This window comes from Canis aureus, chromosome 9 (assembly GCF_053574225.1).
Source record: "Canis aureus isolate CA01 chromosome 9, VMU_Caureus_v.1.0, whole genome shotgun sequence".
Classification (NCBI taxonomy): Eukaryota; Metazoa; Chordata; class Mammalia; order Carnivora; family Canidae; genus Canis; species Canis aureus.
The window spans coordinates 18,523,903-18,549,521 of record NC_135619.1 but is presented as its reverse complement, the minus strand read 5'-3'; the positions used below and the strand labels follow the sequence as shown (position 1 = coordinate 18,549,521).

At 43.9% G+C, this 25,619-nt stretch overlaps 2 protein-coding genes across 13 annotated transcripts in view; one reads left to right on the top strand and one right to left on the bottom strand.

Moving 5' to 3' along the window:
* SLC25A21 (solute carrier family 25 member 21) overlaps positions 1 to 3,838 on the top strand; it is a 470,571-nt gene extending 466,733 nt beyond the window's left edge. For all 9 annotated transcript variants that reach the window (XM_077909086.1, XM_077909079.1, XM_077909080.1 and 6 more), the window contains one exon: positions 1,477 to 3,838. In XM_077909086.1, the coding sequence (XP_077765212.1) occupies positions 1,477 to 1,538 (62 nt within the window). In that variant the 3' untranslated portion in view covers positions 1,539 to 3,838. The remainder of the gene's footprint in view (positions 1 to 1,476) is intronic.
* Positions 2,746 to 24,772, bottom strand: PAX9 (paired box 9). 4 transcript variants are annotated; one of them, XM_077909073.1, is made up of 6 exons: positions 24,510 to 24,772; positions 20,275 to 20,668; positions 18,847 to 19,473; positions 15,699 to 15,841; positions 5,741 to 5,963; positions 2,746 to 4,966 (listed from the first exon to the last, which is right to left on the bottom strand). In XM_077909073.1, the coding sequence occupies exons 2-6, from the start codon at positions 20,276 to 20,278 to the stop codon at positions 4,875 to 4,877; spliced, it is 1,089 nt and encodes a 362-aa protein (XP_077765199.1). In that variant the 5' UTR covers positions 20,279 to 20,668; positions 24,510 to 24,772; the 3' UTR covers positions 2,746 to 4,874. The 4 variants fall into 4 exon arrangements, with proteins under 4 accessions (XP_077765199.1, XP_077765202.1, XP_077765200.1 ...); XM_077909076.1 differs by having other exon boundaries at positions 2,746 to 5,540; positions 24,510 to 24,771; XM_077909074.1 differs by having other exon boundaries at positions 2,746 to 3,328; positions 24,510 to 24,770.
* Positions 24,773 to 25,619: the final 847 nt, after the last annotated feature.

Sequence of the window (25,619 nt, the reverse complement as noted above, 5' to 3'; positions counted from 1 at the left end):
GGAAAGAAAGAGAAAGAGAAAGGTACCTTTGACTTAAGACTTTTTTTTTCAAAGAGAAAGAGTAAAAAAAAAAATGAAAGAAAGGGTAAATCTGGGATTTTCATCTTTCATTGTGGGAAGCATCCCATCTTCTTTTTAGAACAGCCTCAGCAGCTCTGTGTGGCTAACAACCAGTCATGTCCTGTGAAAGGAGACTCTTGAAGTCTGTGGTTTAAACTCCAAATATCACTAGGCTGCAAACTAACCCAATTCTGCAAGTTCTTGTCTTACATGGAGAACAGTTAATAAGAGTAAACACAGCAATTACATAGGTATTAACAACCTCTGTACGTGGGTCTTTTTTTGTTTGCCAGAGTGCCAAGAGGGCTACAGAAGCTGAGAGGGATCTAATAGAGTATCTTCATGGGTTAAAAATGAAAATTACAGGCAGATAATTATCTTTGGTATAAGGTTACACAAACATGTGTGGCCTGCAGATTAAAACACACACACACACACACACACACACACACACAGCAGTGTGTACAAAAGAACTAAGATCAAAATCAAGTTCTATTTATTTTCATCAGAAGTCAATCTTCTGTTCATGAGGCCAAGTCTTCTTAAAGTTATGCTCAAGATACTTGTCCCCATTTGATTTTATAATATTTTTCGTGCAGACATGAGAGGATAATATAGGTTATATTAAAGAGCATGGGACATGTGCCACTTACTGGATCACATGGAACACAAAATCATCCACATGTTGATGCCTCTTCCGATTTTTAGGTATTCTGCAGCCTTGGTGCTTGTTTCCCTGTATCATAGTCCTGCTGACCTTTTAAGACAAATAGTGGTCCGTGACACCCAAACCCCACTACCAAATGTTCAAGTGCAATCCATTCATATCTGAGGCAGATAAAAGGAATAAAAGCAAAAGGAGGTTGAAAGCTAGCTATAATTTGTAATACACATCTTTTTAAATACTCAGAAGCTATTTTTCACATTGCAATGCAGTTTGAAGGCAATAGGAGAAAACCAGACTCATCTATCAAGCACCTTCTCAGAGCTTTCCTTCTTGAATGCAACTAGGGAAGTGCTAATTATGGACCGAAAAAGATAAATCCTCTGCCCACATATGAAAAATATGAAGGTTTCTGTTTGCAGGAACGCCACATGCCCTTACATGACTAAATGTGTCTATATTTATTTACTTTTAAAAATTAAAAGTGCCTGAAAAAGAATCTGATGAGAAATGATGAAAGTTACAGAAACTCATGGGGAAAAAATGTATTCAGAGGCTCAAGATGGTCTTGATTTTGCTCTGAGAATTTTCCACAGTAGTTTTATATCGATGTATTAGAGTCCAAGGCCTGATGAGTCTAAACAGCCCTTTCCTGATAGGCCTATGGGACTTCACAGCTTCAGAAACCCAGTGGGGGAAAGGAACACTGTTTTGCAGGATTTTAGATAAAAACCAGCTCTTTTCTTTTCTAGGTGGTGCGGTGATGCTGCTGGTTTATGAATACACCTATTCATGGCTTCAGAAGAACTGGTGATTGCCTTAGAAGTGTTGAGATCATGGATATCTGGTATACAGCACCATGAGGAGGGACTATCAGCTCAGCTGATGTGCTTATACATTATAATTACACAATTATATACAATTATTAAGGGGAAAGAGCTTATTCAAGAACAAAACCTATTTTGATACTTCAGAAATTCTCTCTAGACAAATTGAGACTGTACTCTTGGCCCTATCTATAAATCTGTGAGACGAAAAATAGTATGAAGTAATCAGGTATGTAAACTGAACATAGAAAATAGTATAGAAATCAGATTTCACAAAAATTATATAAATTTTGTGATGTTTTCCTCCTATACTGCTTCAATATGAAAATGCACTGTATTAATAATTATTTTTCCCACGAGATCAAGAAATGCTTAAAGTAATAAAAAAAGCCAAAATTTGAGTAGTTTTTATAAGTAATTAAATTCTCCCGTAAATAATATTTAAAAGGCACAAGGAAAATGTTTTCAAAGTACACTAAAATGGCATTTTTTAAATGCTGCATTTTATGTCAAAATTTAAATTTGTTGGTGTTCTTTAGAATAATAATACACATCACAGCTATATTTTCCCAAATCTACTTTATATTTTGTACTGTTGTTTAAAGAAGGTCATATTTTAAATCCTGATACGTGGAGTCTTTTACGGCAAATAGAACACATGAATTATATTGAACTATTTTCCTTTACATAATTCCCTTTGAAAACAATTTTTGTTGCTGAAATATTTTCATGTTAAAACACAAATTGGAACCACTCCTTGGGCCCATTTGTGCGGTCTGTATTTGCATCCAGCTATCTTTGTTCAGAATTCTTACCTATGCCATTCTTAGAAAGAATGTTTAGAGCAAAACTACATTTCCAAGTTATTAGTTTCAAGTGATAGCTTCAGGTGTGAAGTCAACTGTCTGCATTGTTAAAATATGCATTATGAAAGGAAAAAATGTTTCAAAATAGAAGTACATTCTTAGCATTTCCAAAGATTCCTGTACTAACATGCACTCTAAAAATATCTCCCTGGCACTGATATAACCAAACTTGATTTTATATTTGCATCCTGAAATGATGCTACTTCGGTAGCTAAAGTCAACAAAATGTCTGCACACTCTAGATGATACGTGTTCTTAACTACTGCTAAGGGATATTTCTACCATGAGGCTATGTCACTAAAGCATTTTGAAAATAAAAAATAAAAGATAACTTGATAATTATTACTTTTTATTAATTTAGAGCATTTGAAGTATAAAAATAAAGGCTTTTTGACATACTGTATATACATACACAGCCTTCGGTTGTACATCCTTTCCAACGTGTTTTTTAACTTATATTTCAGCCCAATATTCCATAAGAAGGTCATTAAAAGGAGGGGAAAAAAAAACAAGAGAAATAAGAATATGTCTGTTGTACAACTGCATTCTCTCCTTGCAGGTAATGCTCTTGCATCCTGTGAGGGAGAGCACTGCCTGGATAGAGGCCATGAAATTGAACCTTTAACCTCTCCCTGTGAATGGGATGGAAAAGGATCTCTGAAGAGTGCATTTGCCAGTTTAAAAACAACACTTTTACCCCCTAAGAAACAAAGGAAATATGTCAACATTAGCCAATAATAATAACATTTAAAAATCAAACAATCCCAGTCCCATACCCCATCCCATTTTCCTTCTCTTATTTGTAAAAGTAGCTTTAAATCATATTTTGCCTTGAATAGCAAATTGTGTTTTAGCTTTCTGTTGTCTTTCTTAAGTTACTCCGTGTGAATTCACTGTTGCTAAGAAAAGACCTGGGGGAAAAAGAGAAGAAAAAAAAATCTTGATATCATTAATATTAGTATTTTTTTAAAAATACAAGAACAAGAAAAAACTTATAAATAGCATAACGAGATTTCTTAATTTAAAGAAAATAATATTTCATTGTGTTTCCCTACAAATGATTGATATATATTTTTTTAAAGACTCCTAGTAGCCATCCAAAAAAATATCTGATAAGGGACAATTCTATACCTTATGTCAGTTTTTCTGGATGGCAGGAGAGTGCCTGTATGGTATGGTTTTAAAGTCTCCACCAAAATATTGGACTGGTATCTTTGGTCTGTTCGGTTTATAGTCTATTTTCTCACCAGACTGGGAACTCCAGATGTCAATAGGAGTTTTAGAAGATCAAAGGAAGACTATGGCCCTGAGAGTTCATCTGTTCTTTCTGCTTATTCTTCTCCTGAAGTTATAATCCTCTGTTTGTAGCACTGAATTTTGGTTGCTTTAGAAATAAATGCCATTCAAAGCTCTCTCTATAAGATATGTTGCTTGAAAAAAGCAACTCCTCGAGTATAACTCATGTGTCAGAAATCTGCTTACTGTTTATATGCTAGTGATCTGAAAACCTAGCTCATCTAGCCATCTGAGTTTTAAATGAAGCCATGAAACCAATGTGACGGAACTGGACTGCCATGTAGACTGTGCACACACAGCACAGACAAGAAGAAATCGAGATCACCTAACGAATGCATCTTTAACATCCACATCTAGTGATGTGCCCTGTTAATTATTGCACAGAATCAACACCAAAAAATATTTTTAAAAAACAATGAAACCCACAATATATTAATTTTCCAATAGATGAATTGTACCAATGTTTTTAAAGTGTAGTTTCAAGCCTACATATTGCCAAGCAGGAAGAACTTTCTAAACAGAAGAGAAAAACTGTAGAGTTTTGCCCAAGAAAAGCAGTTGTTTTAAAAACACATAGCACACGCTCACTCACACGTATACCCCACAGCTCTACCATTAAACATAAAAGTGAAAACCCAATTGGTCTAGAAAGACTTATCAGCTAAACTATGTCCTGTACCTCCAGAAATGAATAAAGGGAATTTTTTAAAAAAATTAAATAGCATTTGTATTTCTAATACCACCACCAGTTTACCTACATGTGAAATATGCTTCTGTACAACAATGTAAACTTCACAGCAAGCCGTTTTTACATTCATTAGAGCAGAATTTTCCATTTTCTTTAAATTACAACATAATTTTGGGCTGAGATTGCTGAACACACAGGTAAGCCAACAATAACAGTACAATTTAGTTTCACAGTGGTTTTTCTTAACATAAAGTTCATTTTAAGTGTCTTTGCAAAGCGTTTCACATTAAACTTAAGTTTCTAAGTGACTTCCTTTAAAGCCTTCTTGTTCAGATATTTTCCACCCTCATGTCTTTATATGCTTGGCATGTGTGTTGTTTGATTAGGATACAAAATGGGAGACTGGCTTGTTTAATCTGCTTTTGAGTCCTCTGCTGTAGAAAGAAAGTGTCCTTCATAAGATGTTGAAGCCTTCACTGCACACACAAAATTTGGGGCAAGTCCAGGTCCAGGAGCCCGAGCAGCCCACCACCAAACAGAGACAAAGACGTTGCCAGAAAGTCACCTTTGCAAAAAGAAAGAAAAAAATAGATAGAGGTGGGAGGGAGAGGGAATATCCCACCGGATGAAAACACAAATGCACCATCCAGAGTCCATATTTACAAACTAATAGGAAATATAAACATTATTGTATGGAACCAAGTCAAAAACACCAGGAGGAGCTAAATTCAGATATTGCTTGTGTTATACATTATATTTTGCAACAAAATAGGTCATCTCTTAAAAATAAACAAAGCATCACTCAAATAAGTCAATTATTGATTAGTTTCCTAATGATGAATTAAAGCTTATTTGGTCACCTTATTTGATTAGAGGGTATAGCATAACTTTTTTTTTCTATATGTAGTTTCCTTTATTGATTTTGCAAAATCTCAACAATTGCACGTTTCAAAAGTTCAGGTTGATTTAGAATAAATATACACATGTGGTTTTACCAAAGACTAGTTTTAAAAGTTCCTTAAGCCCTTTGAGGGGTGCAGGTTTCTTTGCTACGTTAAACAGTGTGTGGGCAACACAAATGTCTCATTCAATCCTTAAGATTGCTTTTGTTTTCAAATCCTAAAGTCATGTCAGGTTTTCTGTAAGAGAGAAGTTATGGCAAGAAATATTTAAGTGTCACCAGCACAAAGGATGTGAGTCTGTAAAGCCAGCTTTGGGGGCGGGAGGGCAGGAGGGGTGGGATCCGGGAAGAGGGGGAGGGTTGCGGAGGGGAGCCGGGGTGAAGCTGCTGCGGACAGAATTTCCCATCAGAGCGCAGAAGCCGTGACAGAGTGACTACCTTCTCTGGCTGCCTGCATTCCCTTGAACGCCAGCGAGGCGGGAATGTCACAGTTGTGGGGGGGAAGTGGGGTGCTGCTGGCATGTTGCCACCCATGTCCAGCCACATAACCGGAAGGAGCGGCACTGTAGGTCATGTAAGGCGACACTTGGGCCGGGGTAGGATAAGGAGCCATGCTGGATGCTGACACAAAACTGCTTACAGCTGGTAGGCCATTTGGTGCCTAAGAGTAGGAAAAGAGAAGAGGTGAAAATTACCACATTGTAGTAGTTGACATTTCACGGGTTCTCAGAAAGTGGCAGAATGTAAGTTCTGAGTGGTAGTAGCAATATTCTGACTCTACTTTCTGATTTTTTTAGATCCGATCTTTACATTCCAAATGCATCCATACCTTGCTACTTAAACATAATGCCAAAAGACATTACTCCTTCCACAAAGGTTTTGAGGAGGCTACAACATGAAAATACACGGTATTTGCTTTGCTATTGGGAATTATAGGAAGGAAATACAGGGTGAGGAAAGAATTAATGGTGATTAAATACTCTCAGAAGCTTGTTCAGCTATCCGAATGCCTTTGTCAACCTTCCCTGTACTTTGGTTTTGTTTGGCTCTTTTGTTGAAGCATTTGTGAAGGGCCTGGTTGGTGTAGCTTTCGTTTCCAGCAAAGAAGGGTACAGAGTGTAAGCTGTCACTTTAGATACTAAAAATGAGCACAACTTTTGTTAAATAAAACATGGGCTAGATTTTAAAATGTCATGTTGAAAATGCGTGTTGGACAAAGGACATGCAAAATCAGGCAGTTGTCTTGTAAGAGTTTTTAAATAAAGACTGGGGATCTTTTTTCTAGAGCTATTTTATCAAAAAGGAAACTGTCTTTTAGAATATAAAAGAACTGCACATGTGTGGTTTCAAAATTGGAAAACTGGTTTGCAAGGTTTTGGGGTCCTGTGATAGGAATTTTTAAAGCCACATGGATAAATCTCTTGAAATGAATTTAAATGTAAAATCTTAGTTTGCAAACAAAATGCAGCAGCCCTGGCAAGTGATTCTGCCTAGAAACCAGTGTTCTCTTGGCATCCAATAAATTATTGTTGGTATTGTTACTATTAACAACAACAAAAACAGCCTGATTTCTAATCCCGATTCTGGCATGAACACTTGGCATCTTTCTTCAAACAACTTTTTTTTTTTCCCTCAATTTCTGCATTATTTAGAAATAAATAGTAAATCCTTTCCCTGGTAGTCATGTGAATAAATTAACATATCAACATAATTCCTAGTGAGTGTAATGTAAATAATAGAATTGCTAGTAGTAAAACTGATTCAATCCTTAGAGGTAAGAAAAGCAGACATATGTTAATTAGATGCTTTTTTCCATTTGGATTGCAACATGGAAATTATTTTCTAATTTAATTCATTTGTTTATTATTTTTACTTCCACATCTATGAGATGCAATGGTGGGTTCTCAAAAATGATTTTGTCAATTTAGAGCAATACACAGAGTAGAATAAACACAGGGATATGGTTTAATACTGCTCATGGGTTTCTGACAAAATAAGAATAAAAGTAGAGGGGTTAACCTAGTGTCCTTGGTAGAAGACATACTTCCTGTTCTGGTTATCAAAGTGTCTGCTCTTTGAAAAATGAGGAAGGGGAAAGGACACTAAGGCTTCTTGAGTATGTCCTATGTCCAGGCACCAAGAAATAGACAACATATTTTATGGAATAATGAAGATTGGTGAATTGTAACTCATTATAAACTACTGGGTTTATAATAATGACAAGATAATATATAATGATTACAATATAACGTTCAATTGAAATTAAAATGTATTTCAAGGGTCCCATAGGATGGTGCTCTATTTTTTAGCAAAGAAATCATTTCACATCACTTTAAAACATAAATGAAATTGTATCCTCTTTTTATACACAAGAATATAGATTAAGGAATTTAGCCATTTACCCTGGGCCAATTGGCAAGTAAGTGGTCATGTGTTAAAAGAAGCTATCACTCCAGTGTGACATGGGATCCTCTGTAGCAAATCTTTTCCTGCCTTTCCAGGACAATTAAAAGATACACAATTTAGTATCAAACTAGAGCATCTTTTGAGATAACACCTTGTAAAAGATTCTTTCTCCTTCTAGAATGCTATTCTCATTCTTAGATCCTCATTCTGTTTCTTAACTTCTAAAAATATATATATATATTTTCCCCATTTCTGAGGATGACTCATCAGAGAATGGCTCCAAGGAGGCATACTCTAAGGCTCTCAGAAGATGAGTAAGATGGAGAGCTATCAAATTGCAAAAGAAATCTAGCATTGTATAGAAATTATAGTTCCAATCATGTTTGTGTAGAATTTTCCAAAAAACCCATAAGAAATCCGTTTCAGGGCAGCCCGGGTGGCTCAGCAGTTTAGCGCCGCCTTCAGCCCAGGGCCTGATCCTGGAGACCCGGGATTGAGTCCCACATCAGGCTCCCTGCATGGAGCCTGCTTCTCCCCCTGTCTGTGTCTCTGCCTCTCTCTCTCTCTCTCTCTCTCTGTCTCACATGAATAAATAAATAAAATCTTAAAAAAAAAAAAAAGAAATTAGTTTCAAAAAAAACACATTCTAGTCCAGTTATAGAAAGGTATTTGTATCTGTATAGGCCTCCTCCATTCAAGATTAATTAATATTTTATGCTGCTGACACTAATGTCACTAAAAATCAAATAAGAATGTTAAGATTAAAATTATTTTTAAATAGTTAAAACCTTTGCTCAACACTTTAGAGGTACATAAGGTTAAACTTTTAATATTATACATGAAGAAACAATGCTCTATTAGCCAAAAACTGCGTTGATGAATTCTAATTTTCATGACAGCTAATTTTTTCCTACCCATTTTCTTTTCTTTGTATTTTTTCTATCATCCACAATTACAGTTTCCTCTAAAACACTTGCTTCAACATCTTCCCATTCCTCCCCATACCCCCTTGCCCTGGGAACCATTGCTTCTTGATGTACCCCCCTTTATTTGGAGCTCTTCAGCTGTTCTGTTGCAATGCCTACAATCCCCTTACCTGGACCCACTTCTTTTTGCCCTGAAACGTCCCCCCTGAGAAACCAGGCTGGATTGGACTCGCATTCTATATAATGCTCCTGGGATTTAGAGGGAGGAAGAATGCTGGATTTAGGTCTGTGTTACCTTCAGGTGCCTAACTTATTATGTGACTGCATTTGTTTTGGAGCATAAAATAAATACTAATTTTTTCCATATTTGCCCAATTTCTCATACTTAAGGCACCAAATTTGCTTTTATGTTATTATTACTACTAGTATTAAATATTTCAAAGTTCTCTAAAATCTACAACATACTTAGAGTCATTTTAGTGATGCAGTCCCCTCTGTATTGCAGAAAGGATGAGTAAGAAGGGATGCTCAAGAGGTTTGATATCCTTATCTTGTTAGAAAAAGGCAAGAGGAGGCAAATGTGTGTGCTTAGAAGAAAAAAAAAGGGGAAAAAAAACACACAAATCTTTAAACAGTATAAAAATAAGTCTTAGTTTTCCCTCAGGTTAAATTAGGATCCAGACCCGGGGTGAAAAAGTTTTGTCTTAATTTTCCTTTTTACTTTTAAAGTTCAGATTTAGAAATTTAGAAAAAGCAGCATAAGCAAGATGAGATAACAAACATGCTTTAAAATGTACCTGCCACCTACACCATTCATTCATTCTAGTAACTCAATAAACCTGTCAATTTTCTCACTATTAATTTTGAAACATGACATTGGTAAAAGATATAAATCTCTACTGGATAAAGTAATTGTTATTTATGAAGCAATCACTGAATGAGTAAAACTTTCCACCACAAAGGAAAACAACTACAGGTAGCATTGATGTTTGTTTATTCTTTCCAGTAAAAGAGTACATGACTTAAACTTCCCAAATCTGTTTAATGTTTTCAGTGAAGGGCATGTAATTAATCTGAAAAGCTAGTTAAGCTGAGTGGAGACTACCAAATGTACACCATAAATATAGTGGGAGCAAACATGCTAAATTACTCTATTTAATTGGATTGTAAATATGATTTATAAATCAACCAACATATGGAATCCCCAGAGAAGAGTAAACAAATTTTCCAAATGAAACCCCAGCAATGGGCATGTAATGGAAATCTCATTTTTGAAAATGACTTTACCTAAAGATTCCATAAATAAGACTTCAATCCATCAACCCCTTTTTTTATGTGTATCTTCCATAAAAGCCATGAGAAGAATCCTCTCCTCATGAGAACTGTACAAGGAGGCTCCCTGAAGCAAATTCTCTTCTAACTAATTTTGAGAATGAGATTTACTAATACAAAATAAAGTAGACAAATTGCTTACCCTGGAAAAAGTAAGTTACTTGCTTTGTTGAATGTTTTTAGAAAAAGACAAATTTTTATCTTACTGGCATTAAAGGAAACTGTCTAGAAAAAAAAAACACATGAAATAACAACGTCTAGTTACAGTTTAAATGAAAAGCATGAGTTTTCACTTTACTTCTAAAATGTTAGAAATATAGATTTGCCAGTTTTTAAAAATATGTTTTTAAATTACTATGTTGAGGAGCTGAATTGGCAGAGAGCTAGACTATAAACAGTTTGAGGACAGGAGTTTGCCTTAATCATTTCAATATCCTCATAAAACAGGACACATCACAGGTTTTCATAATCATTTGTATACCTAAGTTAGTGCAGCCTTTTGAAGGCAGAAGATGTGATACTCTTGCTTTAAAAAGAAAAACAACAACAACAGAAAAACTGGGCACTCTTTATCACAGAACTGGCATTACACTTTAAGTAAGCAAAATGAATAAAACTGTTGGAAAAAGTAAATATAAGTTCCAACGTAGCCATTTCACTATTTGATTTATGGTTGTTCCATTTATCCACATCTATACCCGCCCACCCCCCCGAAAATGGAAATGCATTAATATCCAAACACTCTTCACCACGGAAAAAAAAAACTGGTATGACAACTGTCTGGCAATTGCAAGTTATAGACTAGTAGTCTTCACATTCCGGGAATTGTCTACTCAACATTTTCTCTCTTGAAGAAAATGCAAATAGCAGTGCCAAGTCCTCTACCCACAGTCTTTCATCCACTCATCAGCTCTACCTGGTCGGGTCCTCCCCTTATGATAAAATGAGTTTACTTTGGCTTTATAGTAGAGTAGACTTAGCCACAAATAGAGATGTGCTTCACCTAGAATTTCAGCTTCCATATCATTAGCAAGAAAATGTTTCAGCTCTGAAAATAAACAAGATTTTCTTTTTTTGGTGTAATCTTTTTGTTTGACTGTTGTTCTGCCCTTCTTAATTCACTATGCAATGACCAATAAAACAAATCTGATAAGGTGAAATGATGGTTGTGTCAATACGGTTTCAACATTCATCCAAAAAGATCTTAATTATGCTGAGTTATCACACTGCAGATCTAAATGTCTTTAGATAATGGAAAGCTATTTGAATTTTTTCCTAAATTTTATGTTTCTAAAATATTAAAATTAAAGTAGCCTTGAAAAAATTTGAAATTGCTTTTTTTGTATTTTATATGACACATTTTACTACTACATAATCATTAATCTTATTTTAAGACACTAATAGATAAAAGCAACCCAGGTCAAGGAATGTTTTTCATAATAGATAACATCATGAATTTCAAAGTGTCTCCATTGGCATTTGCCTACAGTTGGATTCTCTACAAAATTATAAATTATCTGAGACAAAATTAACTTTTATTTCATATGATGAAAAACCCAGTGCAACTTCATTTATATTTTCATGAGAACGGTATGTCTGCAAGGACAACCAGAGTTTAAAATAATGCACTAGAAAATTATATTCAGGATTCTGAAATACTATCTTTATTTCAAATACAATATACAAATAAATGCTTCATAAAAATTTCAGATTAATTTGTCTCCAAATCCAATCATTTTCACTTGTTTAATGTTAAACTTTTTCAAGTTCAAGTTTGCATAGACTATTCCCCATCTCTGACATCTCGATTTGTAGCTTATGTTATATTAAAATAGCTAACATATACTACCCAAATATGAAGATACTACAAGCTTATAAATCTAACATTCAGATTACTTCAGTTAGAGTACCAGATATGCAATATATTTTTTCTGAGAAAATATGCCCAATTGTAGAAAATGTTTCAAGAACTATACAACTATTTATGTTATGCTATATGTTGGCAAATTGAACTCCAATAAAAAAATTTTTAAAAATACAACTATTTATAAACTGTTTAAATAAAATGAAGCATTAATTCACTAAGTACCATGTAAAAGGGTAGATATATTTCAATCCTCCACCACCACCACATGCCGCCTTCTCTTTGCCATGCAATTGCATTCAGTAGAGGTTTTATGCTTTCAACAGAAGAGAACCAGCATTAGGAAACAGAGAATGTTTGCCATTCAGAATTAGATGAGTTTAAGGATTTTTTTTTTTTTTTGAGTTTACGGATTTCTAGCCCAATATTAAATGCAGCTGAAAAAAGCCAAAACAAATAAGTATTCCTCTTCTTCTATCCTCAACGGTAGACAATAAGGACTTCTGCATGGCAATGTGAAATGTTGACTTCAATGTAATATTAATCAGTAAGACAAGTTTGAATATTCTAAATTAGTATTTAAAAAACAAAAGATAGGTATGTCTATAGCTGAAATGTGCATAAGGTTCTAATTACTAGTGATCAGTCATCCTTTTTTTGCGTTTAAGCTGAAAATAGAATCTCTAGATTACGGTAATCACTAGTACCTACAATCAGTTGTCAATTCAGTCCCTTTGGTAATTTTACAGGTGTCTTCTGGGAAAAGATTATGCTCTAATTCCTATGATTTTGAATTCTCAATTTCCTCCTCTATATACTAAATTGAAACTAGGCTCATATAATGTTGCACTATTTACCAAAAATTATAAATGCCCTGAAAGTATTATGTGCATAATTTTTGAGAATCTCTTTTGCTGAAAACTTTAAATTTTGTTCATAATACAAATAAGGAGAAATGTTAAGTTTACATTTGATTGTAAAAGTGTACTTATGCTGATAACATTTTGAAAAATGATTTTTAAAAATAAACCTGCCCTTTGAATATTTGTAAGAGAAATGCATATATATATGCATATATATGAGACACTTATATATATATATATATATATGAGACACCTTATCACTGCTTTCTTGTTTATGAGCAAATATTAGTATAGAATTTTACCCTCAAGGAAATCAAGGTCTAAATTCCAAAACTGCTCACAAAATGACACAGCCTAAATTTCTGTGCCTACTTAGAACACCTTCATCATTAAGGACTATTTTGATAATTATAATAGAGTAACCACTGATTTAATTGTACTTAGAAACTTTTCAAGTTTTGAAATTTTACATCATCTGAATTATATTATTACCTGGCAATGGAGAAGATTAGCATACTGCAATTAAGAAGTTTCCAAATTTGGGGTGCCTGAGTAGCACAGGCAGTCTGCCTTTAGCTCAGGTCATTATCTCAGGGTCCTGAGATGGAGCCCCAAATTAGGCTCCCTGCTCAGCAGGGAGTCTGCTTCTCCCTCTGCCCCTCCCCCTGCTTGTTTTGTCTTTCTCTCTGTCTCTCAAATAAATAAATAAAATCTTTTTTAAAAAAAATAAGTTTCCAAATTTAAGATATTTTTCTTCTGGAAAAAAATATCTAACTTGTCCTCTTGTATTTAGAACAATACTTATTTAGCCACTTATGTCTCTCATTTACTTGCCTTTACAAATCTCATAATTTAGTGATATAACATCAGTGTTTAAATGTAATCGATATAAATGGTCAAAGTATACAGAGTAGATTATTTGAATCAGCGTTCTATTTTTATTTTAAATTGGTCAGTGTGGTTTTGAGGTGTATGAATTAACCATTTCTAAATGAGTATAAACACTAGATCTATAATTGAAGAGAGAAAAAATGAAATAATCAAAGATTTTTGAATTATGACACTGCTTCATAAATAAACCGGGTGTATCAACTATATGTAAGAATTTAAAACTATTTTTCGACTCTATACTTCCTGATGTTATTCCAACAAATGATGACCTAATAAAAACTCCTGAGCACCTATTAAATGCTTGCTACTCTGCTCAGTGCTTTAAAAACACTCCTCTATTGTTTGTAACAAAATGCCTTGGCGCTTATTGACTATGAGCTCTCTGAACAAAGTATATTCTCACACACAAAAAAAATGCTTGTTTTTAAAAGTCGATTTCCAACCGCCATTTATAACCACAGGTACTATTTAATGCGTGCTTACTATGAGCCATAGGGCTGCATTATCTCATTGAATCTTCACAACATCTCCTGAGGTTAGGACTATTGTGTCCCGGGTTTACAGATGAAGAAATGGAGGTGCTAAAAGGTTAAATAACTTGCTTTAGTGACTGGTGCCAGAAGATCGGAGCTCCTGTAATCATTGTACATACTGCCTCTTCTTTATGAATGGGGGGCTTCTTATAAAAGAAAATTGCAAACTTTCATATAATTTCCCCTCGGGGGATACCTAGGTTGGTTGAGCGTCTCCCCTTTAGCTCAGGTCGTGATCCTGGGGTCCTGGGATGAGTCCCCATCAGGCTCCCCGGCGGGGAGCCTGCCTCTCCCTCTGTCTAAATCTCTGCCCCTCTCTCTGTGTCTCTCATGAATAAATAAATAAAATCTTTAAAAATAATAATAATTTCTCCCTGGCATTGTTTACAGTAGAAACAAACTCAGGAAAGGGACCTCTTTTTCTTTGCTGCTATTTCTTGGGAGAAATTTGTCACGGGAGAGCTACTTATAGGTATCTAATTCTGTTTTAGCAAAATCAGGGAGAGAAAAGGAAGTGGAAATGGGGTTTGTTAGAGAAAATAAGGATGAGGATTTTTTTTCCCAAGTGAATAAAAGTAACAAGTTACATTTCATGTAAAACGCTAATTTTGACAGATAAGAAAACATAGGAGTTTTACGGCTTCAAAATAATAAAATGCAAACGGTATTTTGAGGCTTTGGAATTGGGAGTTTGGGATTAAGAAATTTGCAAATCTACGCAGATCCGCTCTTAGAAACCTTAGGCTGCCTTCAGGTCAGGTCCGTGTGTGTGTGTGTGTGTGTGTGTGTGTGTTTCAGAGCTTTGAACCCCTGACTCCATCATGATGATGAATTTAGACTCAAAACTCTAGGGCTTTTGTGGTGGTGGTTGCTTAGTTTTCCTCAGGGGGAATAAAAACACGAGTGTTTTAATTTTTCTTCTGCAGAGTCGGGGGAGGGACGGAGGGAAAGAAAAATTAAACGGTCCACAGCCAGTCCGTATAATTTGAGGTTTTCTCACAAACCTCCCTTGGGAGATTACGACGTGACCTTTAATCGGGGAATGGTAACTTTATTAGGTTTATCTGGTGGCCCTCTCTTCGCCGTCGCAGGGCAAGCCACGTTTGTTTGTCTTCGGGGAGCCGCGGCACGAGAGCCCGCCGGGCGCGAGGGCCCCGCCGCCCCCGACCCGCAGGCCGCGACCTCGGGCGTGCGCTTCGCGGGCACGGAGGCCGCTCCGAGGACCCAGGCCCGGCGCGCGGCCCCGCGGCAGCGCCCCGCCCGGCTCGCCAGCCCGTGCGAGCGGCCGGCCGGGTGGGCTTCAGGCGCCGCCTCCCCGCGCCGCGGAGGCCAGGCGGGCCCGGCGGCGCCTCCACCGCGGGGGCGGGCGCGGGGGCGGGCGCGGGGGGGGGGGTCGAGGCCTCAACTGCGCCCCGGAAGCTCCGGGCCCCGGTCCCGCCTCGCCCGACCCGGAATGGGCTCCCGGCATTGGCGGGGGGTCGGCCGCGGCTTCCCCTGGTCGAGGCTCAGAAAGGAACGGGGTCCTCCGTCGCGCAAACCCGGCCGCCACGCGGCGCAGCCGGCGGGGCCCTGCCTCCTCACCTGAGCGTACTTGGCTTCCTGCTCCAGGGCGCCCTTCTCCAGCCCGTTCACCGCGTGCGGGGCGGCCGCCGGGAAGTTGTTCCGGCCCAGGCTGCTCCACTCCTCCACCTTGGGGCTGTGGTAGGGGGAGCTGTCGCTCACGCCTGGGGAGGAGAAGAAGGCGTCAAGCGGGAGGGCCGACCCGCGCGCCCCCTCCGGAGACGCGGCGCGAAGGCGCGACCGGCGAGCTCCGGGGCGCCGACCCCTGCCCCCGACCTCCCGGGCGCGGCCTCGGCGGCTCGCAGCCCGGGCCCCGGCGCAGTTCACGCCCCTCGGCGTAGGCCTCTCCCAGCGCTCTCCCCCACGCCTGCGGGAAGGGGTTTCCCCCTTTTTTTCAAAAGCCTTTGATTCCCTCCTCCTCTCCTTGTTCCCCCGGGGAAGCGAATGGAAGGAACCTGAGAGTTTTCCTAAATCGAGGAACGAACACGCGAAGCTGGACGCGCCGCTCGTCCCAGTCCTCGTCCGGGGTCGACTCGGGAGGCAGGAAACAGGGACTGGTGCGGGCGGAGTGAAAGGGGAGAGAGGAGCGTCCCTGGCCTAACCGTCTTGGGCCTGTGCTGCTGCTGCTGCTCCGAGACATCCAGAAAAGTGCTCGCCGCGCAGTGGGGATCTCGCACTTAGGTCAACAGAGACCAAAGACCTGCAAAGTCCTTTGCAAACAAATAACTGCATGATGCCCACAATACACACGCAAAATAGACATGCGTAGTTTGTCTTGTGTGTGCGTAATTCATATGTGACTGCCCTTAATGCTCTATGTCTACACGTTAAATATGTGAGATTATGTGCACATAACTTAAAAAATAAAGACTACAGTTACCGCAGTAAATGCCAACCAGTGTCAGTGGCAAGGTTGTAGAGGGAGTTGTTTTTTTTTTTTTAATGAAATAAAAGTTAAGAAAATGAAGGTAGAATTAAGGGTTTTGAAAAAGGAGTAAAGCTGTCAGTTATCCTTTATGTTTTTTTAATAGAGATATAAAGAAAATTATATGTTGTAAACTGATGACCACAATACCTAGAAGTGTGCCTCTTGAATCACTGCCATCCTTAAATGACTAAGTGCAGTTTTAAAGAAAAGATATTTGAAGACTATGAGCAATGTGTTTTTGTCTTTGGGACCTATGGGTGGAGGACTGAAGTTTGACAAAGCCACCACAACTTGAGTTTAAATACTTCCATCTGACACAGTGCTTTTGAAAGGGCAATCATTTTGTAGAAATGATCACTTCTAGAAATAATCATTTTATATTCATAGATTTGTCAGAGAACAGGTCGTTTAAAGCTGGCATCCAGAATCAACATCTAGAATGAAGAGTTACTCCTCTCCATATAATCCACTACTTTTCCAGCGGATAGTTGGTCTGACTATAGGACCCCTAGGGAAGCACGGTTGTCTTTTCAACTCTCCCCCCGCCCCTTCCTCCCCCTCTCCAAAGAATCAGATTGTGTTCCAATTTGCACCAGGAAACCGTATTTTGGCAAAGAACTGCCAATCTCTCTTTGCCTTCCCAGACAAAAGGCAATCGGTGGGCACAAGCCTGTAGTTATCTTAAGAAATTGAGATCCCCCTGTGAGCCCCCATTTCTGCTGATCTCACACTTTCCCATGAACAGGGGCTTCCTTTAAATGTCAGTGAGGTCAGTTTATCCTATAAATCAAGGGCAAACTCTCTCCAACTAAAGCTCCAACCAACTCTGAATAAGACAAAACTGAGCTCCTAGAAGAAGAGTCTTGTAAGCTCGGTCAGCATCCAAGAAGATGAGAAATCAGGGCTCTGATTTAATTACTTAAAAAGATAATTGTACCAATGTGGTGGCAACAGAGAAAGGCAGGAAATAATTAAAGGAACTCTTCCCCCCCCCCACCACCACCACCACCTTCTCCTACTTAATTTCCCCCCTGCACTTTTTAAACTTTCGGCTAAGAAATTAAAACGGTAGGCTCTTATTTCTATATTATTTAGATTCTGTGTCTAGGGTATTTTTACTTTTCTCCCCCTACCGAGAAAGAAGTCAATGCCAGTTTCCTTGCTGCTGTTGTTGTGTTGTTTTGGTTAATTATGAAGTAAAAGAAAACAAGCTCTGGTCTGCAGAAGCCCAACCGTGCGGGAGAGCTCGGGGAATCGTTCTTACCACGCAGAAAAGACACTCAAGACACCGCAAGGTCAAGGGTGAGAAAGGAAAGGAAGAGTGGGGTGGCACCGCTGAAAATGTGCAGGTACTAGATGTCTGCATGCATTCCCAAGGACGGGGGACCCTAAAGGGAAGCCGCAGGCTTGGGGAAAACGGGAAAGAAGAGAGGACAAGATGAAATCACCATGCATTTTGTTTCCATCCCTGCGGGGGGGGGGGGTGCCACTTCCTAAGATACACACAGACTGAAGTCGGCTAAGGTAAAGGCCGGGGGTGGGAGCGATACGAAAAAGAGAGAGGCAGAGAGAGAGAGAGAGAGAGAGAGAGAGAGAAATAAAGCAGAAAATGAGTCCCAGAATGAGCAATGCAGCAACATGCAAGTTACTAGTAGTAACTTGGGGACCTCCGTTTCCGAGGAAAATGAAGTGAAGCATAAGAATGAAACCAATTAGGTGACATTTGAACTTCCTGCCTGAGCAAATTTGGCCTGATTGCCAGAATCCAAGAATACTGCAATTTCCACAGGGTGCCCGACTCCTCGCGGCCGCATCTGATCCCCAAACAAGCCGCCCGCAGCGGTGTCTGCAGCCAGCAGCCCCACGCCGGCTCAGGCCTCCCGGGCTGCGCCCCAAGTCCGACCCGGGCCGCGCTCTCCAAGCGAGCGAGCGGGTCTAAGGCTGCCGCGGCGCGAGAGGCGGGGGAGGGTGGAAAATGCGAACCATGTGTTGGGGATGGGGGGATGTTATGGGTCTGGTAGTTTGAGATGAGGCAGGAGACTGTGTGTGGCAAGGAAACAGAGGGCATGAATTTCAAGTTAATGAGATCAGGACACCCCCTGGGAGGACTCCTTCGTTTCGAAAGGAAAAAGCCTCAGGTGGTGGGATAGGCGCGGGCCCCGAGGCCGCAGATACGGAGACACCAGCGAGGGTGCAGAGGAAGGCTCTGCACACCCACACGTCCGGCCCCCGAGCCCTTACCTTGGTCGGTGATAGAGCGAATGCCCAGGATGTCGGTGACGGAATGGGAGGAGGGCCAGGTACGGGGCATGGCCACCGAGCCGGGGATGGCAGGCACCCCGGGAGGCGTGGGCACCTTAGCTGCGGCCGCCGTGATGGGGCTGGGGTACGAGTAGATGTGGTTATAGGGCAGCGCCGGCTGTGGCGCCGGCTGGTGCTGCTTGTACGAGTCGTAATGGCCCTGTTGAGCCAAGTTGCCGATCTTGTTGCGCAGGATGCGGCTGATGGAGCTCACCGAGGGCACGTTGTACTTGTCACACACGCCGTCCGCCAGCAGGCGGTCCCGGATTTCCCAGGCAAAGATGCCAGGATCCCTTTGCTTGTAGGTCCGGATGTGCTTCACCACGGTGGGGGTGGTAACTCGGGGCTTGCTGCCCCCAATGGCTCCTGGCAAGATCGAGCCCGTCTCGTTGTAGCGCGCCAGAATCTTGCTGACGCAGCCGTGTGAGACCCGTAGCTGGCGGCTGATGTCACACGGTCTGATGCCCAGTTGGGCCAGTTCCACGATACGAAGCCGGATAGCGTTGGGCAGCGGCCTCCCGTTCACGAATACTCCTCCCAGCTGGTTCACCTCCCCAAAGGCTGGCTCTGCAAAACGAACACGCGGCGCGCGGGGACGCGCCCCGGCAGTTTGGGACAGCCGGTTACCACTCGGCCTCCGCCCACGTCAGGGGGCTGGGTAGATGCACCCACCCCCGGCGGGGAACCTGGGCTTTTCCCAAACCCTACTGTCCCCGAGCCTTGCCCAACAGCCCCAAACCACTAAGGTCGAATCGGACACCCTCCCTCCCTCCCCCCACCCCGTTCCGGTGGTGCCTGCGGCCACTACAAGCAAATAAAGTGGTGAGAAGCAAGGCCGCTCCAAGTGCTCAAAAGCCTCCGAAGCAGGCGGGGAAATCAGTCTTGACGCCTGCAACCGGCTCCTTCTCGGCTGCTCGGCGCTAAAAGTCTTTGGGCCGCTACCGCTTGAGCCCCAGCGCCCGGCCTGGGGACCGGCGCAATTAGGCAAGGTCTAGGAGAAACTACGGTTGGTTTGGTTGTTTTGTTTTGGTTTGGTTTGGTTTTTTCCTGTTCTGAGTTGTGTGAGTTTATGTGAAACAAAACTTGGTCCGCCACCGAGGCTACAGGGCTTGCTGATGCCACCGCTCCCTTGTTTTAAGATCAGAAAATGGCATCAACAGCAACCCAGTAGCCAGCGTTCACACACTGAACTGCCGTGCGCCCTGACCCTTAGCGCGTTCCTAACAACTTGTAGGAACACGAGCAAAGTCAATAAGAAGAGTGTGAGCGCTCAGCGGTGCGCGCCCTCGCGCTCCCTCCCTCCCTCCCTCGCCTTCTCCTTCCCTCCCTCCCTCCCCGGCTCTGACAGCGTTCCCCGCCGCCACTCACCCATTGCTCCGAGCAGTACACCAAAGGGGCCCCAGTTCCGAACTCCCAAAAAGAAACTTTTCGCACAGCCCCAGTGGCCCGGCTTGCCGCTGCCCCGGACCGCCGGTGCCTCCGCTTCTTCCCGGGAGGAGGCGGCGAGAGAGCAGAAGGAAGGAGTAAAAGGAAGTCTGTGCCCCGATGAAAGAGGCTAGAGTTCTGCATTTCAATCTAAGCAGCAACGTGGGCTGGCCCGAGCTGGGCCGGGCGGCTCCGTCTATCACTCACCAGGGACACGCCCTCAAAGAGGAGGGCCCGAGGTCAAGCTGCGTGGTGATTGGTGCGGGCTGCTGAGCGACAGTGCAGTCCGGGAAAGTTCTTCCGCTGTCTCTTTCAAGCTTGCTCTGCACCTGGGTGACTAAATACAATGAAAATGGATGTTTGACACCTTTCCGGCGGCAGCGCAAACAGACAACAAAATCAGGCTGATAAAAATGCTGAATAAGCAAATGAAAGCGTTTAGTCTGAATAGACTAAGGAGGAAGGAGTTGAGGAAACTTGGCGGGAGGGGGGAACAGACGCCTCCGAACTGAAGGTAGAACTCTAGGTGAGAGGTGGGGGCCACCGTCAGGTGTGTGTGTGTCGGGGGGGGGGGTATTCTTAGAATAGCCGGTCCTGCGGGCCTCCTGGGGCTGTCCGGAGATGGACGCTATTACAGGAGGATGATACCTCACTCCAGCCTATGCTAGGTAGCTAGAGCGCAGGTGAGTCGGTAGGCCGATCCGAGAGACCAGGAGGTTAAGGGGAGACCGAGCCAGAGGTGGAGGCCACTGTGACCGCCAGGTGGAGACCCCTCTGCTGCCCCTGGGACTACCCCGCCCCCAACGCAGTTTCTGGTGGGTTCATTCGAGAGCGCGGAGGCAAACCCTAGCCACGCAGGCTCCAGGCTGTGGCCGCACACGGTTCGCGGAGAAGTTAAGCAGCTCCCAGCCAACATCGAAGATTGCCTGGCTCGAGGCACTCTCCTTGGAGGCCTGCGCGCCACTGCGCTCAGCTTCGGTGCTGGACTGCTGGTACTTGATGCCACGGTTTGCCGGTTTCCCCCCCAACCAGTGAACCGCAGCAAAAGGGTCTTATTTAATGAAAGAGATTGGTCCCAAGAAAGTTGAACATCGAGCCTGCACCTACATGCAATTCCCCCATCTTCTGTTTAGCTACCAGAGGCCCTGAGAATCAGCCTACTTCTGATTTTTCACTTTCGATCACTCCAAGTCTAATCTAAAGTGTACATTACTCTTTTTGGCGGCCAAAATTAATCACATTTTGAATATGGGTTGTGGAGAATGCTAATCAAAATTAAAAACAAGATGGGAGACATCTTTAGAACCTGGGTGTTTGGACTGCTTAGGTTCAAGGATACTAGACAGTCATAACATTACTTCTTGTGCACAAGGATTCCTGTTGATCCTCCCACAATCCCAAGGGATGTGTATGGCTCTGGTCTACCTACAGGGAAGCTGACTGGGCCCAGATTCTGGGCCAGTAAGTGACAAGAAACCAGAAGAATGAATGGTCATCTCTGCTTTTTGAAATGAAGAGCCACCTCCAGATTTTCAGGCTTCTGTGGTTGGGGCCACAGTCTGACTTCAAATTTACAGGTAAGAAGGATTTAAAAGATACAGATACATTCAAACACCCTTAACTGTTTATAATCGGGTTCTTGCAAAAAGTCTTACAATTAGAAATACTTGAATTTGTCTTTTTGTTTGTTTCAATTGTTCAAAATCTCGCAGTTTGTCTTGATAGTGATTTCACCCTGGTCTGACCCCAAATACCTATTGTTTGGCACCGCCTGGTATTTTGCCACGCAGAGGTCCCCTGAGAATCCAAGATTCTTAATGCAGCAATTTCTTCCTGGGGATTGGGTGCAAATTATTTGACTGGGATGTCAAAGAGGAGCCTACGACTGAGGTTTGTGTGAAAGATTGAACATACTGGGCTTCTCTTGGTCAAGAAGCTCCCTGTCCCCTCCCCTGCCCCCCCCCCCCCCCCGACACGCACCGCTACCTCTTGCGCGGACTCTACTCAATTCGAGCCCAGCGAGTGCCTCCCTGACTTTGCTGGGCTGCAGTGTCGGTAAAGGGCTGTTCCACCTTCTGGCTGGCAGGACCCAGTGCCGGATGTGGGTCTTTGCGCCGTATGAGGGTTTTAGTGGTTCTACAGCGGAGTGTAGAACCCGGAGTGATCCAGAGACTCGCATTGTTTAGAGCTCCGGCTAGGTGGACCTAAAACACAAATCCCTCTCGTTTGCCTCTAAGCTCTGTCAGCTGCCTGACATGCCCGTGCTCTCAAACAGGTCTGCTACTATCTCGACATTTCCACCTGTTGGACTTGGCCCTGTCCACGCATTATCTTTGCTGCGCACCCCTTCTCCCGGATTCTTGAAGCCCCGCAGGCCCTCATCACGCCGGCGGGTGTGGGTGTTCGGTGCTCTCAGCTCAGCGCAATCCGAAGAGCCGGCGAAGAATCATCACCGGTGCTTGGGGACACTAAGAACTCGTGGTAAACTGAGGCCCGAGATTCTGTGGCAAAAGGAGTTGATACTTCAGGGCACAGACAGGCAAGGGATCCTAGAGCAAGGGGCTGATGCTGAACCCCGCCTGGGATCACACTGAGTGATATGGCAAATAGAAGAGCCCAAGAGAGACATAAGTGACCAGAAGAAGGGAAAGAGGACTAGAGGGCTAGAACTGGGAGGGAGAGACGTAAAGGGCCAGTAAGCCTCGACAGTGGGCCTAGGGACGCAGAACTTGGAGAAAGAGCCAAGGGGCAGCTGGGGTCAGCGCTGCCCGATTACTGCCCGCTGTGGACCCAGACTCAGTTACACTGAGATCGGAAAAATGTCAACTAAAAGACCAAAACCAAAACACAACCAGTAAGGCCTGCAGCTAACACAGGCCGAGGGGGAGAAGTCAAAAGCCTTCCCAGGGTGCTGTCGAGGCCTCCTCCAAGGGGCTACCCTCTCTCAGGGTAAATATTTACTCAGTAGGAGACTGGAAGCTAACGGGGGAGGGTGGGAAGGAGCGGGCTACACGGGGTGGAGAGAATCCGGGCGCTCCACGCTGGCAGGGACAGAGTATACACCAGCCCGAGGGAAGCCAGGGCCCGGGACTCCAGGGGCGGCTCGCCCCGGGTGCGCGGCTGGGGTAACTTAGCCCGCAGCGCGCTCTTAGGCTAGGCTCCTGCCCTCCACTGCAGGCCCAGGCCAGATGTTGTAAAGTCTTCATAAACCTGTCAGCGGTCGCGGTGCCGCGGACAGTAACCTGTGGGCCCCCCTCTCGGCGCTAGCGGGATCCAAGGAGAGACGGCGCGGAGGAACAGGATCCAGCTCTTTCCGAGGCCGCCCTCGCGCAACCGGGCGGACGGCGCCCGCCCGGGGACTGCCGAGGTGCGACCCCGGAGCTACAGGCTGTTGAGGGAGGAGAACTCCTTCCTAGCTCTCCAACCCCACCGACGCCCCGGGCTGCTACCCCGGGGTCTGCAGGTCAGCTACGACTACGTCCCCGCGCGCGAGAGGTCCTGCCGTTCGCAGTTGCATTTATGAAGGGCAGAGTTGGCGGAGAAGATTAAGGGGCAGTTTCTTCCAACTTGCCCTCCTCCTCCCCTCCTCCTGGGGACAGGACCCCGGGCAGGCGCAGGCGACGGTGCCCGCTTCTCGCCCAGCCCTGGGAGCTCCAGGGATGGAGACGAGGCAGGCTCTGAGCTCCGGGACGGGTTTTCGGAGCCCAGTGACTTCTTCCAGCCTCGAGTGGAGGGAATGAGGTAGAAACAAGATCTCGAATCCGGTCCTCCCCAGGGAGCGCCTCTTTCAGGGTAAGTGAAAGATTGAGCGCGGCGTAGAGTAAAGGAGGCCGGACTTCAGTCCTCTGCAGACTGCGCTACCGCCCGGGCCACGGGTTCCAGCCCCGACCTGCCCACTGCTCCGTCCCGGCCACTCGGGGTCAGCGGCCGCTCCTCCGCCTACTCGACCTCCCAGCGCCTGCTGCGGCACGTGGCAGCCGGAAGCGCGCCCTGTGCCCGAGGCCAGGGAGGTCCACCCTGAGCTGCGGGCCAGGCGGGATCTGCGCCGTAGAGCCGCGGGTGGAGTGGGGGCGGCGGCTAGAGGGAAAAGCTTTGGGGTGAGGGAGGGACGAGACTGCCAGGGCCCCAGCCCCAGCCAGGCCTCCTGGGTTGGGGTGTGGAGGTGCCCACACACTGACCTGCAGGCCTGGACTTAGCCCGGCCGCGGACGCCGCAGGATACACCAGCCCAAAGTGAAGGCGGGGGGCCTGCGGGGGGGCAGCCCCCAGAAGGAGCCCAGATAATTCTCGGAGAATCTCCAAGGACTCCCTGCCGCCTCTCTGCCTTCCTGCCGACGATGCTTACGATTCAAGACCTTTCCCCAGAGGACAGCAGCGTGCAGGGTCCCCAGAGCGCAGAAATCCCGCTCCGGGGCCGTGTGATGCGCCCCGGGGCTGAGAGCGCTCGGCACCCGCTTTCTCCTTCCAAGGGCAGGGGAGGGGCCTGTTGCAGCCTGAAACCCGCTTTTAATTCCCCGCCTGCCTGTTTCCGATCACCCAGGGTTGGTTTTTCTGTTTGTTCACTCCTTCTGTTACAATAAAAACAATCGACATTTCTTTTCAGTTTCCCCATATTAGCGTCACTCAGTAATTGTTCTCCACCCCCTCCCCCTCGCGTTGAAGGCGAACTGGATTCCTGGTACCCTCGCATTGGAAGGTTTCCGAGTATATAAGCAAATCTTCCCTAAAGACTTTAAAGTAAAAATAAATAATGGCCCGGGAAATTGCCATGACCCTAACATCACTTTCTGAACGCAAATTACACCCATTTTTCAGTTTTCAACAGCGGAATTGCTTTCAGAAGGACGGCGCAGAGCCCCATGTGATATAGTTACATTTGTTTATTAAATCCTCAAATGAAAGAGAACACATTTTTATGCAAAGGGCAAAACCTGTGGCTGCGGTCCGGCAAGTGCGATCAAGGATGGATCCCGGTTGGGGGCCGGGGCCGGGGCCGGGGCAGGGGCAGGGAAGATCCCTTCTGGGAGGCCAGCCTGAGCCTCCAGTCAGAGGGAGGAGGCACTTCGCCCTGTCTGGGTCTAAGCATCTTTGGAAGCCACACCGCTCCATGATGAGAGGACAGCATCCGCGATCACTCTACATACAGCCTTGAGCTGAAGCAGCTCAAAAACGTTGCAGCTGCGTGTGGTTGAAAAAGCAGGTTTTCAGTGTTCTTAAAGACTCTGCCCTCAGGGTCCCTGTGAGGGCAGTCGGGCTGCCTCCCTTCCGAAGACCCGATTGGCCCAAAGG